At 38.6% G+C, this 18,825-nt stretch overlaps 1 protein-coding gene across 3 annotated transcripts in view; it reads left to right on the top strand.

Annotated features, from left to right (window-relative positions):
- Nucleotides 1–18,825, top strand: part of LOC106859625 (interleukin-31 receptor subunit alpha) — a 59,261-nt gene that overhangs the window by 26,241 nt on the left and 14,195 nt on the right. For 2 of the 3 annotated variants that reach the window (XM_088156767.1, XM_014887042.2), the window contains 7 exons: nt 9,783–9,864; nt 10,395–10,691; nt 12,078–12,198; nt 13,604–13,770; nt 14,916–15,067; nt 17,581–17,746; nt 18,394–18,476. In XM_088156767.1, coding sequence (XP_088012893.1) covers nt 9,783–9,864; nt 10,395–10,691; nt 12,078–12,198; nt 13,604–13,770; nt 14,916–15,067; nt 17,581–17,746; nt 18,394–18,476 — 1,068 coding nt within the window. Of the gene's footprint in view, nt 1–8,630; nt 8,785–9,782; nt 9,865–10,394; nt 10,692–12,077; nt 12,199–13,603; nt 13,771–14,915; nt 15,068–17,580; nt 17,747–18,393; nt 18,477–18,825 lie in introns of all 3 variants that reach the window. The other variant, XM_088156766.1, reaches the window with a different exon arrangement.

Below are 18,825 nucleotides of genomic sequence, written 5' to 3'. Positions count from 1 at the left end.
TTCAGCAGAGGTCTTTCTGGTCATGTTCATTTATATGAAGCGTGGGAAAGTGTGAAACTCTTCCCCGGACTGTTATTCGCGTGGATCTCTATCAGTGAAGTTTACTTGCATTCACATCTGTCCAAGTATTCATCCCAGACTTGGGCCAGGATACGCTTCTGTGTCTCTTCGGGCTAAAAAGATCCTTTTGGTTTCTTTCTTTCAAGTCCACGAGATAGTAGGAATTGAAACTTTCTGTTTGGCCAATTGCATTTGTCTCGTTTTGTAAAGAATGTGATACAGATGCTTGGTGGTTTTCCTTGTGTGTGTAATGGTTAAGAGTCAGTTCTCAAAATGTTTGTAAATGTATGCAATCATCAAAGGAAGGTCTTACTTAATTTCTCTCTGCTTAATTTGTATTCACTCAGATTTTCTTGAAGTGATGTATCAGATCTAAATGTACTGGCCTCAGGTTTCTTCAATATTGGGAAATTCTGCCTTCTGAGGAAAACTATTTTTGTGATGTGTTTGTGTACATATCCATCATGAGAATCATCTTCATGCCCTCATGCTTACATTGGGGAAGTCTCACTTGCCTTCTCACTTTTAATGGACTGGATGACTTGTCTTTTGGGAGTGGAGGGTCTGGAGCACCAGTGCTGTGAGGAGCAGGTGGGGGTGTTTATCCTAGAGAAAAGGAGGATCAGGAGAGACATTATCACTCTCCACAGCTGCCTGGAAGGAGGTGATAAGATGAGGGTCAGTCTCTTCTCCCGGGTAATAAGCAATGGGCAAGGAAATTGCTGCAAGTTGCACCAGGAAAACTTTAGATTGGATATTAGGAAAAAGTTGTCAAGCAGTGGAACAGGCTGCCAGGGAAAGTGATGGAGTTTAAACCTGGGTTTTAAACACTTGGGGATGTTTAAAAGGCATGTAGATGTGGCACTTAGGAGCATGGGTTAGCGGTGGACTTGGCAGTGCTGGGTTAGTGGTTGCACTTGATGGACATCTTGAACCGAAATGATTCTATGATTGTCTAAAATATGAAATCCAACTTCTTAGACTCTATCTGTGAATTAAGAAACTGGGAAAGAGAATGTTTTCATGCTTGAAGACAGCTTTGTGTATTGGGCAAAAGAGTGGAGTGGTCAGTTCAGATTTTTCTGTCAGAGGCTAATCTGTAACAAAACAGGTCTCAAAAGGGATAAAAAGGGAGAAAGAGGCTTTGGGCTTATATCATAGAGGTGGCAGTACTAAAGGTTAAAGATCTTGATTTTTGTGTAATCATAATTTAAACCTGGGGAATTTTTGCTTGATTTGGTGCTTGTAGATGGCATTTTCAATACAAAAATGCCAAGAGATGTCAAAACATAAATGCGTTTAGTAGTGTTTGGAGCCTGCTTTCTTAGTACCATGCACGTTTTGCCTGGCAATTTTTGACTAAGATACAAAAGTATTGTTAGTAAAGTTTATAGCATAGATAGTAAAGAAAAGCAGAATATGTAAGCCTTACGAGCTGATCTGAAGCACCAGGATTATGGTGCTGCAATGAGTCTGATTTTATAATGTTTTCTAAAATACATGATTAAATATCTTTTTCAGACATTTAATATATTACATGTACAGGTACATTTCAGGGTCACAGTCATTTTTTTGAGTGTGAAGAAAGTATGAAAGTGAAGTTTTGTGCTTATTTTTTTCTCTTACCTTCTCATGTCTGTGGAGCATGGTCTTACCTGCACTGTGTTCTGTGTTCTTCTACTTGCAGCACTGCAGTAGTACAGGGATTATAACTATATTGTGCATTTTGGGCTGTAGCTGATTCCATAGCAGTCCATACTTTCTTCCAAAACATATTTTGTTAATATTATTTTAGTAGATGTGTGTTTTACATCTAGTTCCAGTCATAGTTTGAAAGGCAAGACTGGAGAAGGTGAACTAATGCTCTGAAGTAGTAGAGAGAATCTTCTGATTTTCTGACAGATGTGTATTCAGTACAATACAGATTGAAGCCACTTCAGATTGAAGCCACCTGAATCTGACAAATGTAAAAGATTTTGATTTGACTACCCTCTTTTCAGTGAGAGCTCTGTTTTTCTTTAGAGTTCAGTGGATCCTCCTACCCTGCCCATCCATTTTGCTCACCTAGTTGCTTGCCACACCGGAGACAGCTTCTTCTCCAGCAACACTAAAGGGCACGAAGGCAACCATTGTCTCATGATGTCTTACTTGCTGAAATATCTGATGCAAAATCATTTCTCAGAGTAGACTCTTGCAGCCCAAATAGACTTTGTCGTCACTCAGACAGTGAGCCGAAGAAGGAGGATTGCTCCAAGATCAGACCTGTACAGGAACTCTCTTTAAACCATGACTTGTCTGTTTTTCCTTTTTTAGTGAAAAAAGAACTAGAAAGGACAGTGCCTGAAAGCAACACTATGTCTGGTAATACAAACAACATTTAGTTCTAATGATACTGATGGCCTGACCGTTCCTTTAGTCAGCATTAGCAAATTGGATGCAATTATGTAGTTAAAATTAAAGAAGTGACCCATATGTAAAGATAAAGAAAGTAAATCTTGTTTTCTGTTTGTAATTTAAAGCTTTTTCTGTAAAAATTCTCTTTCTTTTATGAGGTACTGAGGCTTTTACTTGGCCCTAAAATGGGGTTTTTCACCCTTCCTCCGGGCTAGCTCAGGTGTTAGGGTGAAGTTTCCCTGGGCCCTTGCCTCATGGACGTAAATAAGATAACAAAGGAGGCTCTTTCCCCTGATGAAGTTACAGGGTTTATTTCTCGTGGGTAGCGAGGGAAAGAGGGAGGGGGAAAAAAGAGGGGAAAAGAGACAGAGGCCAGGGGGTACTGACCTTTTCTAGGGTCTGGAAAGGGGGGCAGGGAGAAATTGGATCCCGGCCAGCCCTGTATGGCCAGGAGGGGAGAGGGACCAAGCTACAGGGCATAGCAGGGGTCACGGAATATACCATTTACAATGCATCTAGGAAACGCAACAAGGTACAATACATTAATTAGTAAAAGAATACCTGTTTTGCAGCTTTTTTATCTATCTGAGCATTTTATACCTTAAGATTTATATAGATGCTTATTTGTTATGCTTGTTCAGAGAATAATGAGTTATATTCTATTTTTTCCTATTAGTATCAAGCTCATGTAGTTAAAATTTGATTTAAATTCCAATGTAACCGCAATTTATATTATAATGTGTGAATATTCAGTGTGCTGTTTTATAAGAAAACAAAAGGTTTCTCAAAACATGTTTTGCATCTGTAACTCCAGGGTGTACTAAGCAAAATAACTGTTATCAGCAGTTATTAGCAGAACTGACTTTTCCTGGTCACTATGTCCTTCAGAATTTTAGAACAAAAGTATCTCCTTTTGTGCCTACATTTGCTATTTAGAGACTGAAAGAGGAAAAATGGTTTTCCTGCTTTTTCAGTTTCCAGTTGGTTTGAAGTTTTTAAATTAAAAACTTGTTTTATGTGATGATGATTCCTTTTTTTTTTTTTTTTTTTAAACATTACTGTGTTTTTAGAACAAGTTTCTGTGGTCAACAGTCGATTCACTATTTTGAGTGCCTCACCATGTGGCTCCTGCAGATATGTCTGTAAGCTTAGTAGTTTTCTGAATAGATATGCATTGTTTGAATTTATTTACTTTAAGTGGTGTTAGTAGATTATGATACCATTAAGTTTCCTGGTCGGCCATCATAATTTAAAATACATATAGGTTTACTTTCTAGAAGAAAGTGCATCTAACACCTGTTTTGTTCAAGTTATATTTAAAGGTAAATGTTTAAAATTCTATTCATCCTGCTCTGAGGTTCAACTGGCTATTTTTAGCTCAGTTGAAGACTGTGGATTATGAAATCAGTGTACCCAGGATCTTTCATCACAGTGTTTGTCATTTTTCCTATGGATGGGCTTGTCAGTGCATAAGTCATATAGGTTAAAGAGTTAACCCCATTAGCTGTCCCTCAAATTTACTGCTTCTTCCATTATGTTTATGCGTCATTGTCTTCTCTGACCAATGTAGAAAACCCTCCAGTGGGCACATGGTTGCTAATGAGCTTCCCTAGGGCTCACCATGGGGCCCCATCGTGTTCAGTGTCTTTATTGATGATCCTCACAAGGGGATCCAAGGGCACCCTCAGTCAGTTTGTAGATGAAGCCAAGTCGGGCAGGAGTTGATCTGCTGGAGGGCAGGAAGGCTCTGCACAGGGATCTGGGCAGGCTGGATCATGGCTGAGGCCAATGGTGTGAGGTTCAACAAGGCCAAGTGCCAGGTCCTGCCCTTGGGTCACAACAAGCCCAGGCAGTGCCACAGGCTGGCACAGAGTGGCTGGAAAGGAGCTGGGGGTGCTGGTGACAGTGACTGACCATGAGCCAGGGTGTGCCCAGGTGGCCAAGAAGGCCAATGGCATCCTGGGCTGGATCAGCAATAGTGTGGCCAGCAGGAGCAGGGCAGGGATTGTCCCCCTGTGCTGGGCACTGTGCACCTTGTGTCCATAGATATGTTGCAAGGAAGAGACGGGTTAGGGATAATGTGGGCTCTCTTTAAAAGGAAATTGGAGACATGGATACCCTGGGCAAAGAGAAGGCTGGGATTCTCAACCTCTGTGTTCACCAGAAGTGTTCCAGCCATGTCAATCAAGTTGAGAAGGGCAAATGCAGGGACTAGGGGAATGAAGACATTAAAACCACTGTAGGAGAGGATCAAGTCTGAGACCATCTAAGGAACCTGAATGTGCACAGATCCATGGGATCCAATAAGATTCATCTGTGGGTCCTGAGGGAGGTGGCAGAAGAAGCTGCTAAGCCACTATATATAATTTTTGAAAAATTGTAGCCATCAAATGATGTCCCTGATGACTGAAAAAGGGGAACTATAACCCCCATTTTAAAAAAGGGGAATGCAGAAGCTGTGTGGAACTGCAGACCAGTCTCTCCTCTGTGCCAGAAAAAATCATGGAGCAGATTCTCCTGGAAACTATGCTAAGGCACATGGAAAACAAAGAGGTGATTGGTGACAACCAACATGGCTTTACTAAGGGCAAACCATGCTTGGCAAATGTGGTGGTCTTCTTTGATGGGATGCTACAGCTTTGGTGGACAAGGGCAGAGCAATTCCCATTGTATACCTCGACTTAAGCAAAAAATTTGACACTGTCCCATTTGCAATCCTTGTTTCTATGTTGGACAGATCTGGATTTGATGAATGGACCACTCAGTGGATAAAAACTGGCTGGATGGCCACACACACAGAGTTGTGGTCAATAACTCATTGTCCACATGGAGACCAGTGACAAGTGCTGTCCCTCAGGGGTCAGTCCTGGGGCTGATATTGTTCCACACCTTTGTCAGTGACATGGACAGTGGGATCGAGGCACCCTCAACAAATTTGCTGATGGCACTGAGCTGAGTGGGGCACTCAACACAGGGGAAGGAAGAGATGGCATCCACAGGGACCTGGACAGGCTTGAGAGGTGGGACCATGCAAACCTCAGGGAGTTCAGCAAAGCCAAGTGCCAGGTCCTACACCTGCACTGGGGCCATCCCAGACACACCCACAGGCTGGGCAGAGAAGTGATTGAGAGCAGCCCTGTGGGGAAGGACTCGGGGGTGTGGCTGATGAAAAACTCACCACGAGTCAGCAGTGAGTGCTCCCATCCCAGAAAGCCAAGGGAATCCTGGCTGCATCCAAAGGAACATGGCCAGCAGATTGAGGGAGGGGATTGTGCTGCTCTGCTCTGCTCTGCTCAGACCCCACCTGGAGCACTGCATCCAGCTCTGGGGTGCCCAGCATGATGACAAGGAGTTGTTAGAGCAAGTCCAGAAGAGGGCCAAGAGGTTGATAAGAGGACTGGAGCACCTCCCCTTATGAAGGTAGGCTGAGCAAGGGGGGGCTGTTCAGCCTGGAGAAGAGAAAGTTTTGTGGGACCTCATAGACACCTTCCAGTGTCTGAAGAGGCCTAAAGGGAATCTGGAGAGGGATTCTCTGACAGGAACTGGAGTGACAGGGAAAGGAGGAATGGGTACACACTGAATGAGGGGAAATTTACTTAGATATTAGGAAGAAATTCTTTACTGTGAGGGTGGTGAGATACTAGAACAGGTTGCTAAGAAGATGTTGTAGATGCCCCATTCCTGGAAGTGTTTGAGGCCAGGTTGGATAGGGCCTTTAACAACCTAGTCTACTTAGTGGTGTCCCTGAACATGGAAGGGAGGGTTAGGATTAAAAGGTCTTCAAGATCCCTTTTAACCCTTGACATTCTGTGATTCTATGACTCTATAACATGCTGTCTTTACGTTTATAGATGTGGCATGTTCTTTATTCTTGGTGTAACATCTACACTGTGTACAGTAGTAGCATGTAGTTAATGTAAAGTAGCATTTAGTTAGTGTAATTAAAAACAATCTTAGAGTTGGATCTGAATGGAAAAAGGCTTCATGTCTTGAAATGGGGAAGAAGGGCAATTAAGAAGTGGTCTTAAATACAATATGGGGAAAAGTCTGACTTTGGTGAATCATTTTTTTTAATCACTTGAAGAAGACTTGTGTTCATATTTGTTAAGTCATCAGAATTCAGCTTTTATAAGCATCTTTAAGTGAAACACGTATGCAAATGCGGTGTAGTTTTCACTCAGGCACGTTCTTTCATCACTTTTACATATGTAACCTCTTCAGTAAACAGCCAAAGAGCTATTTTATCCTGTATCATGTATCAATGTCCTGACAAGCACATAAGATTTGAGCAGCATTGTGACCTGCTGAGTCACTACCTTGGTTTCTGGCAGGTAGTAACCAGCAGCTGCCATGTCAAATAAACAGCTGCTAAATGATACTGGAGAAAGCAGAAGCAGGAGCAGTGAACCAAATTAACAGCTCACATCTGGGAAAAGTCACGGAGGTCTCCTCTATTTCACTGAGAGTCCCCATTTCTCTCCTCTATTTCACCAACTCAAATGCCTGTCTGATCATGTAGCAAGTTGCTTACATTTTTTATAGTTTTTTTTTCTCAGTTGTCTGCTATTTTGCCAAGCGGAAGTGACTTATTGTGTGGCTGAGTACTAGAGGAAGGCTAGAAGAGGTACTGGATGGATACAGGATGAGGAACACCCACTGAGTGTGGATGGAATCTTCAGCTATTTAAGCTCCCTGGTCTATGTGTGAAACTAGAATTTTTCAAAGGCTTCTAACTTGGCATTGCAGCCAGTTTGTGCATGCCTGTTCGTGCAGTGCTGTGCTCCACTGTTGTGGGATATGTCAGTATATGTGGTATTTTCAGCTTAAAAATTATTCAAAAATGTTTTCATGATTTGCCAATGCTTCTGAGTTCGAATTCCTTCCTAAAAACGTATGGGATTGCTGGAGCTAGTTGAAGGAATATTATAAAAAACTTGTTTGCTTTATTCTTGGAAACAACTGAACTATTTTGGCTCTTATGCAGCCTCTTCTGTCTCATATCCCCTCAAAAACAGCAAATCCACATCAGCAGGAGCTTTATCTCTTATTATGGGGAATAAACAAGGAGTCAGAGACACACATGTGCCTGCGGGGCTGTGATTTTCTTGGCATGGTGGAGATGAGGTGGGATGCTTCCTGTGGCCTGAGTGCTGGAGTGGAAGGATATAGGTTTTTTAGGAAGGGCAGGCAGGGAAGATGAGGAAACAGTGTCACCTTCTATGTCAGTGACACCAGCTGGAGAGCACAGAGCTGTGCCTGGGGTGGGTGAGGAGCTCACAGACAGGTGATGGGTCAGGGTTAAACGGAGGGTGAGGACAGGGGACATTATAATGCAGATCTGCTCCAGGCAACCTGACCAAGAAGGCTGAGCAGATGAGACTCTCTATAGAACAGCCTCGTGTTCATAAACCCTGGTGTTCATGGGGCTCTTCAACCTCCCCAGTATCTATCTGTTGTAGGGACAATACAGCTGGGCATAAGCACTCCAAGAGGTTTTTGGAATGTATTGGTTGTAACTTCCAAGTGACAGTGGAGTCAATGAGGAGAAGGGCTATGGTGGACTGTGCTGTCACCAGCAGGGAGGGGCTGGTGGGAAGGCGAAGCTCAGGGGCAATCTTGACTGCCATGACTGTGAAATGCTGGGAATCAGGGGTGCAGACCCAAATCTGACTCTGACATGGATCAGAGATGGACATGTTTTTATACGCTTTTCGTTATGTAACTATATATTAATTATTAAACCCATATTGTTCTATTGTATACATTGTTCTGTGGTATTGTATACATTGATTAGGCCCCCCTCAAATATCCTTTCTCATGATTCTTGTTATGATTACATTGTTTCTCATGATTCTTATTGCAATTAAATATAATTCTATTCAATTACCAAACAATCATTATATTTAACAGTCATACCATTTATCATACGATGATTACGCAGGTGTAGCTTCATATGATATACAAAAAAACCCAAAGCTCAATATTCGTTCCCAGGGCCTAGTTCCCTTTCCCAGGCCTACCAGACCCAACCTTTCTTTCCACTCCTTGAATCTACTGTATGCAATTCCCTTGATTTTAGAAACATTTTAACCCTATGCTATCAAGGGCAGCAAGGACAATAGGCTCATTATCCTGGACTCAGAGGAGCAGACTGTGGCCTCTTCTTTGCTTGGTAGAATACCATGGGATAAAGCCCTGGAGAAGAGAGGGGCCCAAGAAATCTGTGTGATATTCAAGGATCGTCTTCCTCAAGCTCAGGATTGATGCATTCCAACAAAGACGAAGTTGGTCAGGGAGGCCTGCTTGGATGAGTTCAAACACAAAAAGGAGGTATGTACAGGGTGGAAACAGGGACAAGTAGCCTGGGAGGAATAGAAGGAGCAGCCAGGGAGTAAGTTAGAAAGGCTAAAAGTCCTGATAGTATTAAATCTAACCAGGGGTTTCAAGGGCAATGAGAAAATATTCTAGTGTTGTGCTGGTACAGAATACTTGGAACAACTACTGTTTTTTTAATTGCCATCAATTGTGTAATTCATCTTTACTTCTTTGAGAACAAGAACATACACCCTACAGGCAAGGAGAGTGTTTGATTTTTTTATAATATTTTCTTACGGAACCCTAGATTCATCTGTCCTTTTAGAAGAAATCAGCCTACTACTTTGCTTTCTTCCTTGTTAACCTAGAATCTGAGATTTCTTGGCTGCACAGTAGTTCTGTAGTTGTTTTTTTCGAAAAGAAAGGAAGGCACCTCTCATTGCCTTTGTCTTTGCAGAGTGCACTCGGGTATGTTGCCAGGGACACTTAATCGGGAAAAAAACAATATTAATTCACCCTCTTTTGAGTGAAAGGTGACCTGGACTGTTGTCCACTTCCTGAACAATTTCTTTAGGTAGTGATGAACAAGATAGGCAGATAATTCCTTCTCCAACAACAGCTTTCATTTTCAAAAGAATTTGCTAGATGAATCTGCTTAAAGAAAAGACTGGGAGGCTGAATGTCAAGTGAATGGAGATACATTTCTTACCAGTTATTTACATGGTCCTTGCAAGGGAAAACACTTGTGTGGATTGGATTGCCCTCAGCAGTGTTTTAGGTCCACGTATCTTTCTCTTTGTTATAGGAAATGTATGCAACTTGTCTTAGTAAAACTGCATCAAATTTCTCCATTGTTCAGGAAAGTAGCCCTTAGACAAGCAATACTTCACTTGAATACAAGTGAGAAAAGCTGAATAACATTATTAACTCATATACAAATGCTAACAAAGTATTAAAAGGGTATCTTCACTTTACTTTTAAAAATAAAAACCATTGTTTTTATTTTATGACAGCGTTTTCTGCCCATACTTACTGAGAAGGAAATGTTGAGCAATTTGATTTGGATGTTTGTCCTGCTCTGCTGCTCTGTAGCAGGTATGCTTCTGGATTATTAGCACCTGTCTTGCCATAAAAAAATTTTCCAAAAGGTAACATTCTCGAAATAAAATTTTGAAGACTTCTAAAATCTATTGCAGCTTAGTTGTAAATTTTAGCCTTACTAATTTCATGTATTTTTTGATATTGTAAGTAGTAATGATAAATGCATGTAAATTGCATGCATATCTTTTACAAACAGGAGTGTTTTTGTAAAAACAGGCTTAAAGTACAAGACTTTCTCTTCTTCGTTTGGGGCTATTAAAAAAATGTCTGAGTGGAAACGTCCTCATTATTTCTGTGAAGTTGTTGAAACATCACTCTAATGTAATACTGTATTGTAATACAGTAATTAATGTGAACTGCATTTTCAAACATCAGTGTCTGATTTGAATGACTAACTGGATATTTTATATGAATTCTACATGAAAAAAAAATTAATGATCTGCAGACAACAAAACAAGTTACCATTTTTCCATTAGTATTTTAAGAGGAATATGGCTATGTGGTGTCTTTGATTTTGTTTTTAGATGAAAACTCTATCAGAGATGCTGACATTTTTCCTTCATCTCCTGCAATTGAAAGAGGATCCTCCCTGGAACTATCCTGTGTTCTTAGAAAGAACTACATGCATCAGAGAAATGCAAGCCACATCATCTGGAAACTGAATGATACATTGATTGCTCCAGAAAACTATATCATTGTGAATGAAACTGTATCTAATATAACCATCCATAATTTCAGTTACAGCACAGCTTATGTGAATTGTTTCATGAAGCACCTGGACAAGGAGCTACCTTTGGCTCGCACAGAAGTTAAATCTGGGTGTAAGTAGAAGGGCAGAAAAAATAATCAGCATTTTTTAATAACTTACTATAATAATTTTACTTTTAAAACAGCTACTATTGGTTGTGGCATTTTAAAACATATGTATTCAACTCTATCTATCTATCTATCTATCTATCTATCTATCTATCTATCTATCTATCTATCTATTTTTTTTTCTTAACTAAAGCCTGAAATTACCAGCATTCCTTACTGACACAGGTCTGTAACCTCTCTGACCCTGACTTTTGCTCAGCTGAACTTTTCTGTTGAGTTCCAAAGGTAGTGGGTCTGTCCCTTTGGTTATATCTTTCTAGCATAGCCAACTTTCGCTTTCTCCAGAGAGGATTTACTCTCTAATCCTCTCTTCTAAAGAAATTATAATTACACTCTCTTATGGAGAACATGAAAATATGTATATGATTTCTCTAATTTATTGAACCGATTAAATCCAGATTATACTACCATATGCCTGGGGGTCCCCTTCTAATAAAAAAGCAATAAAAACCAGAATATCTGTAGAAAAAAATCCAGCAGAAGGTCTTGCTTGTCTGCAGAGTTAATGTGCTGTAAGCTTGTTGATAAAAGATCTTTTGACAATTCTATTAGGACAGAAAAATACAGTTTTGAAAAGAGGGCTTTTTCAACTAGTTTATTTCACTGCACACAGTTCTTTTCTACTCCAATTTCTTCTAACCAGTGAAGAAATTGAGCTGTAACAAAGAAGTCTTTCAGTGTGTTACATTTTAATGGACGACTTCAGACTATAGAGATTGCAGAAGATCATTTCCTTTGTGCTGTCTTGCTTATAAGATAAGGAAAGTCCAGAATTAGTGATCTCTTTGAGGTCACGTAGATCTGTTTCCCAGGAACTTGTCTTCTGCACTCTTGAGGCTGCGCACGTTTCTCAGATTCGGGTTTTTCGTAGGGTAAACAATTAGATATTCTGGGAAAGAACTGAAAGGAGTTGTGTCTGTCAGAGAATACGTCTTTTGGTGCTTTTGCTGTTTTTTGTTTTCCTCTCACTTTCTGGACTCACCTTAAACTACAGTTGTGTTGCAGGAGGGAAACAGGGTGTGTGTATGCTTAGATTTTCAAGACAGTATATGCAGTGGTTTGATATATGATAGTTACAGAGTTACTGCCTTTAGGCACACTAAGAAAGTATTTCTGAGAAATAGTTGGAGAAAATCTCTGTCTTCTCAGGGTAAGAAAGAGTGGTTGAGTGGTTTTGATTTTGGTGTTGTGAGGGCAGTGAGGGATGATAAAATGAAGCACTCTGAAGACACTCAATGAAATTTGCCGTAATTACTTTTTGACCAACAAAATCAGGTGTACATAAAGTTACTTACTTTTAATGGATTTTTTTTAACCCTCTGTCATTGTAGTTCGTCCAGACATACCAGAAAATATTTCTTGCATTTATTTCTACGATGATAACCTTACCTGTACCTGGAATGCAGGAAGAGAAACAAGTTTTACAACAAAATATACTCTTTACCGAAACCTGTAAGTACTAGAGATACTGGGCACTGGGTTGCTGGGATATGACAACCAGCTCTCTTCCTTTCTCATCCTGACTTCTGTTTAAAGAAGACCTTAAATCATCATGGAGCCTGGAGTCTTGGCATTTCTCACTAATTTAAATTGATTAAATCAGAATTGGTAATTGTTGAAAATACTTGCAGTCTGATATCATTTTAGTGTGCTGTATAAAGGAAATAAGCATTCTCAACCAATCTTCAATAGAGAAATATTTACACCAGAGCTGATATTCACTTGCTCCTTTGAAGTAATTTTACTAATAAGATTGAAAGTTGAGTGACCATATACACGAATGGAGAATGGAGGCATTTTATGGCAGAGTTTCCCAGCAACTTTCTATGTAATGAACTAACCTCATTTTGGGTGCATAAAAAAGATTTTTTCCTCATCTGCTTAAAAAAATTCCAATCAAAATTCATTTAGCCACTGCTTTATATTCTACTTGACTCCAGTAGCAGTGAGCCTAGTGACCCTTGGAGTCATAAGGTTTCAGTGAAAAAATCCAAAGTTGTCCTTTTGGATATCTTAGGGATTTCTGTTTACAAATACATATTATTTGATCTCATGCTTTTCAGTGTAGAAGCACAGATACTTGTGCTTCTTTCCATTTCTATTAGATTTTAAATGTTGGTTAGGAGCTTTCTTTTTCATAAGTGACTGTGAAAATTATGAAATCAGTGTTGTTCCAAGGCAGATCTCAGATAGGATTTTGAGGGTGATAACACAGATTTGTCCCAGATGCACTTGTCAATCTGTCCTTCATAGTACTGCTTCTAGTAGTGCTCTTTTTCTGCCTAACCAAGACTCCAGGTAATATTGTTTCATGAAAAGTTTTCTAAAATGCCTAAGGTTATCCTTGAGAATGAGAAGGAATTCAGACTATGGAGGGGTACTTTTTCATATTGTACTAGTGTATACTATCTTTTTAATTTAAATTGTAGGGTAGGAAAACCTCTCTAGTTTTATCTCCATTTTAGCTTTGACATTTTAGGCTTCCATCTTTTTAATATGGAAATTTCTTAGTACTTCTGGTGTTTCTATATTTTATAACTTAGCTGCATTTGTAAAGCACATTTCAATATTATTTCTTCCTGAATAAGCACGGACTTTTTATTAACCACAAAGTGAATTGGGTTGTAGAACTGTTTCCAGGCAAATCCAGCTGAGTTTAGCATGTGACTACAAAAGCACTGGTACAAGGGGGCACGGAAATTAGGAAATTAGTTTGCACAAACGTGGTGTGTAAAGATGTTCACTAGTAACAAAGTCTTGCAACCTCAAAGATATATAAATAATAACCTAACAATTTATTTGAATTATTCGAAGAAATTCCTCTAGTTTCTAACTACTTCTGTTTTTCTCTTTTTAGGACGCATTCTCCATATTCAGTCACACCCTGCCAGAATGCAACAGAATCGTGTTCATTTTTTCCTCCATCCAATGCTTATAGTAATGATTTTTGTTTTCAGGTGAAAGCTAAAAATGTTTTGGGTGAATCCTCAACAGACTGTATTCCTATACCTTTGCAAAAAATAGGTAATTAAAAAAGAATTAATAACGATTTAATTTATGACCTTTCCTTGTAAAATTCTCCAAACTGGTTGGCATTAGAGCAGCAATTTTCAGCAGTTTCTTGATCTTACTGTGAGGTGGTCAGGATGTTGTTTTCATGCTATGCAGCATGTAACTGCAACAGTATTTCTTTAAGCTAACTGATGTCTGAAACATCCATTATAAATTACTAAGTTTTTAATTATTGATAAGTAAAGGCCATGTATTAAAACTTCTAATCAACCTAATTGGTACTTGGACTCTAATTTCTGAGTGGTACCAAGTATCAGAGCAACACCTGGCTGTAATGAATAGTGATACTATAATTTCTCAAGGGCCATCAACCATTTGCTCTGATATTCTGCTTTCTGTTTGGGAATGTTGAAAAACCCCACCTGTTCTATGTGCAGTAATGATTGCATACAGGAACAATAATAATACTTTGTCTACCTCTTCTCCCTCTGTCCTGGGCTTCTCCTCTTTTTTTGGTGGTGTAGTTAATCAGTAACCCTTATAACTGACTACTTTTTGCTGCAGCACTAATCATCAATTATATCCTTTATTCCTGTGTTCAGACCTGCCCTGACTCCTCATTACTCTTCACATTCTCTCTCAGACATATCTTTTTCATTGCTAGTCCATTCTTTTCCCATCATCTGCTTTACACTTCTCTCCCCCACAGATCCTTTTCAGCTGAATTCTTTCCTCATCTGCTGTTCAGTCTTGTCTTTGACATCCCAGCTCTGCTTAATTTGTTTTTCCTGCTGTTTTCTCTGGGTAATATTTTTCAGTGCTGATACAAATGAAAGATATCTGCACATCTATTTGAGAGGAGGTTTGTGAGTAGAATCACAGAATCATAGAAAGGCTTGGGTGGGCAGGGACACCTTCCACTAGACCAAGTTGTTCAAAGTCCCATGTAATTAAATCAGTTATGGGTGCAAATTCCCTTGAATATAGTTTCCCATATGTAGAATTATGTCTTTAAAATAAACTGTCACATGAATACTCTGATAGGATGTATGTTATTGAAATAAGGATTTAATTTCTTGGAACACACACAGACAGAAAATTTCTGAACTTTTATAGAAGCATTTTCTTCTCTTAATGTTTTTATTTCTTCATTCTAGAGAAATTTGCCCCTCCTGAAATACTTTCAGTTAAAAAAATCCCTGGTATAAAGCAGTTACTTACGGTAACCTGGAAAATGCCTGAGAAGATTATCCCTTTAAAACCTATAATTTGCCAGGTTCAATACAGAAACTTGTACTCAAACTTTACTGTAAGTTATATTATTCTTCTTTTGCATGCCAGTTTCTTTATGACTAACTTCTTAGTATTATAAGAATTTAAATAGAAAAAAGATAACAAGTTGTTTGAAATAATGATGATAATGTTATTTTAGTGGAGTGTTATCAGGGTGCATGATCTTAAGAGCACTGTTTGGTTTTTGGGTTAATTGTCCTTTCTCTTTTGGTCATTATCTGTTATGGTACATATCATACTTCTCAGTGTTATTCTGTGGAACGATGAGGGATGACCCCGGCCAAGAGATTACACATGCAGTCAGTAACAATATTTTATTTTTCCCTTGCATTCTGATGTTGAAAACCGCACTCACTCAGAACCACAGTATTTGTATCTTATTAAGATGGAATGATGTCAAATTTATTTCACAGTGAATGAAAATATGGATTTTGCAAGATGGAAAATAAGGGAAGTTATTTTTTCAGTCTCTCTTTCTGACACGTAAATGGAATAGTTGTAAAAAACCCCAGTATTTTCATATTTCAGATGACCTGTTCCTATGGTCCTCAATATAGAAGGGATTGTGTTTGTAGTTTTACTGTTTCTTCTTCCAAACTAAAGAACTGGCCAAGTTTCTTGGATTGTTTTTTTAAGTTCATTGAACTGAGATATCTGCCTTGATCTTACTATTTTATGCATTATACGTATAATTTGGGGAGAGAAAAATCCATCAAGGTAGTCATTGCAGCTTTAAGAAGTTTCTAATATTAAAGATGTTTCTAACTAGCATCCTTCTCACATTCTCAAGCATCATTACTGTTAATATGATGTACTAGTTCTTGGATTCAGAATATAATATTCAGGATAATTGGATGGGCAAGATGGTTCAGGTCCAGGTCAGGTATTAGAAATGAAACTAATGACTGTGTAAAAGACCTATTTGAAATGTTTATCCTTTTAGAGCCAAGGCACTGGTGTCCTTGTGACACTTAAATGCTATGAGGTCCTTTCCAAGTGTTTTCATTTAGACAGGACCCCGTAGTCCTTGGAGGGCTATGGCTTTATTGTGCATTGTATCTATTTTTCAGCACCTGCATTTGAAATCACCTGTCTGGTTTTCTTGCTATCAAATACAGTCTATGTCCATTTGCTTCCTCAGCTCACACCTGCCTTTCACATTCCAGGAGAAACAGAAGCTATCCATGACTAGTAAAGACATAGGAGCTATTTCTCTGTCAGCACATATATGCAAAAAAACCCACAAACCCAAAACCAATCCCCAAATAAGCCTAACTAAAAGATGTTTGAGCAAATGACAAATATCTTCTTGTCCTTTAAAGTCACCTGACCAAACCAGTCTAAATATTTTGGTGTGAACTGTTTTTACTGGTTTTGTACTTGCATATACTAAATTTCTAAGTTTCTAATTATAATGCAATATTGGTAACAGCCTTTTGGCAAAGTAACTAAAATCTAGTATGAGGTATCTCCAATTCTATGTCAGGTTCTTCCAAAGTTTGATAATAGTTTTGAGCCCTTTGTATTGTAGATTTGCTGCAGAATCTGTCACTTACAATGGTTTAGAGAGCCCTGAATCCATTCTTGTAGAAGCAGGTATTTTTTGACAGTGAGTTTCTTGAGATCAGAACAGACTAAAATCTTCAGTTACATTAGGAAGTGCACGTCCCATTATAGTGTTCATATGACTGGATGCCTGCATTTGTTGTAGTTGTTTTAGATTGTTACAATACAGTCTGCATTGTTATAGACTAATTCACTTTTCATTGAAAGCTTCAACTGATGGAAGCAAAGAATTTCTTCACTGTGTTTTAGCCCTGTTGTTGTGAGTGTTGAAGTGAATGAGGCTCTATTTTAAGATAAAGAAATTACTCACATTGTCATTAGTTTTCTGAAAAGATACCACATCATTTATTTCTCATACTTCCATCTTCCTCCACCACTTACATGCTTCATCTTATTTTTTACCTTTTGGTACCAGAATTTTTTGTCTTTTCGTTAGCCTTTCCATTTTAATACTATGCTGATAATCTTTGGGACAGCCCACAGCTCTTAAGGCTAAGAGCTAGAAGGTTTTGTAACTCAGAAAAGATAAACAAGACCGGAAACAAATACCCATCTGACTCACAAACTGTGGGGGAATCACTGCGTGCCCCAGGATGCAGTTGAGACATTGTTGTAGTGATAGCATTAGCAATAACCGCTTGCTTCCCACCAGTGGGAATTGCATTCCTCCAGCAGCTTCTGTGCACAGCTGCTCCAGAATGACATCTGAGCTGCACACTGTTCAAGCCACAGGTTAGTCAGTAGAGAACTAGTTTGGGATCAAGTTTTTCACACCCTGGAGTTTTACGGGAAGAACAAAAGTGCTATACAGAAAAATGAAGTATAAAACAAGCAATCTTGAGTTTCAGAAGAGTGAGGTGAGATACACAAAAACTGCATCTATTGTGGTTTTTAAAGAAAATAAGTCATATATCTGCATACAATTTTATATAAAATAATTTTTGTTCATATATTTATTTTCAGGAATTTGTCAATGTCTCACTGAATTCTAAGAAGGCTATAGGATCATGTAATCTCACAGGTCTGTGGGACTCCACAGATTATTCTGTTGCCATTCGGTGTATCAATAATGAGTCAGCATTTTGGAGTGGATGGAGTGGAGAGAAAAATGGAAGCACAGAAGAAAAAGGTAAGCTGCCTACCTGTAAAAGTTTTCTTCTGTTACATTTTGAGGCGTTAGGATTTAGTAGGAAAAAACTGTGATTCTATGTATTATCCTCTATTGAATTCTGTTGCTTAAACAGAACACGTGTATTTTGTTTAAAGACAGAAGAGGAAAACTGAAAGACAACAGCAGCTATTGGAGGATATTTGAAAAGTGATTGAAACAACATAGGGCTAAGGAAGAAAACAGATGAGTAGACAGTGAAGAGAGGGAAAATTAAGAGTGTAGATCAAGATTTAACAATGCAAAGTAAGATAATAGCAGAAAAGTAATGAAGTGTGTATGTTCAATTACATAAATTATAAGTAGAGAAATCAAAATGCCAGTTATAAAACAAGACTAGAAAATATCTTTTAGGAGACTCTAGAACTTAACAAATAAAAGCAAGCAGCAGAAACTTATGGAAAGGAAGACGTACCTAATTAGGGGAACAAAGGCATAGCACTACAGAAGAGAAAACTTACTTTTAGTAAGTTTCTCTGACACTCTATGTTTGAAACCTTTTGATTATTTTCACCATATTAGAGAAACCTTTTGATTGTTTTCACCATATTAAGCTATCTTTTTAATATAGCAATAAATTACAAGGGTTTTTTTTGTTCTTTAAATAGCTCCTTCAGGAAAAGTGGATATATGGAGAGTAATTGAGTCTTCACACTCATCTAGAAATAGATCTGTGCATCTTATGTGGAAGGTATATACATTTTTTGTGAATTTATAGTCATATTGGTATCCTGTAGCTCATGTTGTATATAAGTATTTTAGTGTTGTAGAACATATAACTGCCAGAGGCATTTGCTGTTATCAGAAAAAAACAGCAAAACTCTCACTGCACTAAATTAGAATTGAAAAGGCTTTTGTTTACTGAATGGTAGATTAATAGAGTTTTGTAATCTATGTGGAAAGTGAATTTTAATTGTGTTCAGATCACTGGAAAATCTCAAAGTCCTTAAACTGCATTTAGATAATCCAGTTTACCAAAGCTGTGTTTAAATTCACTTTAATCTTCTAGTGAAGTGTCCAAAGGCTCTTTGCATTTCAAA

This window comes from Sturnus vulgaris, chromosome Z, assembly GCF_052056855.1.
Source record: "Sturnus vulgaris isolate bStuVul1 chromosome Z, bStuVul1.hap1, whole genome shotgun sequence".
NCBI classification, from domain to species: domain Eukaryota; kingdom Metazoa; phylum Chordata; class Aves; order Passeriformes; family Sturnidae; genus Sturnus; species Sturnus vulgaris.
This window is presented reverse-complemented; position numbering and strand designations above follow the sequence as displayed.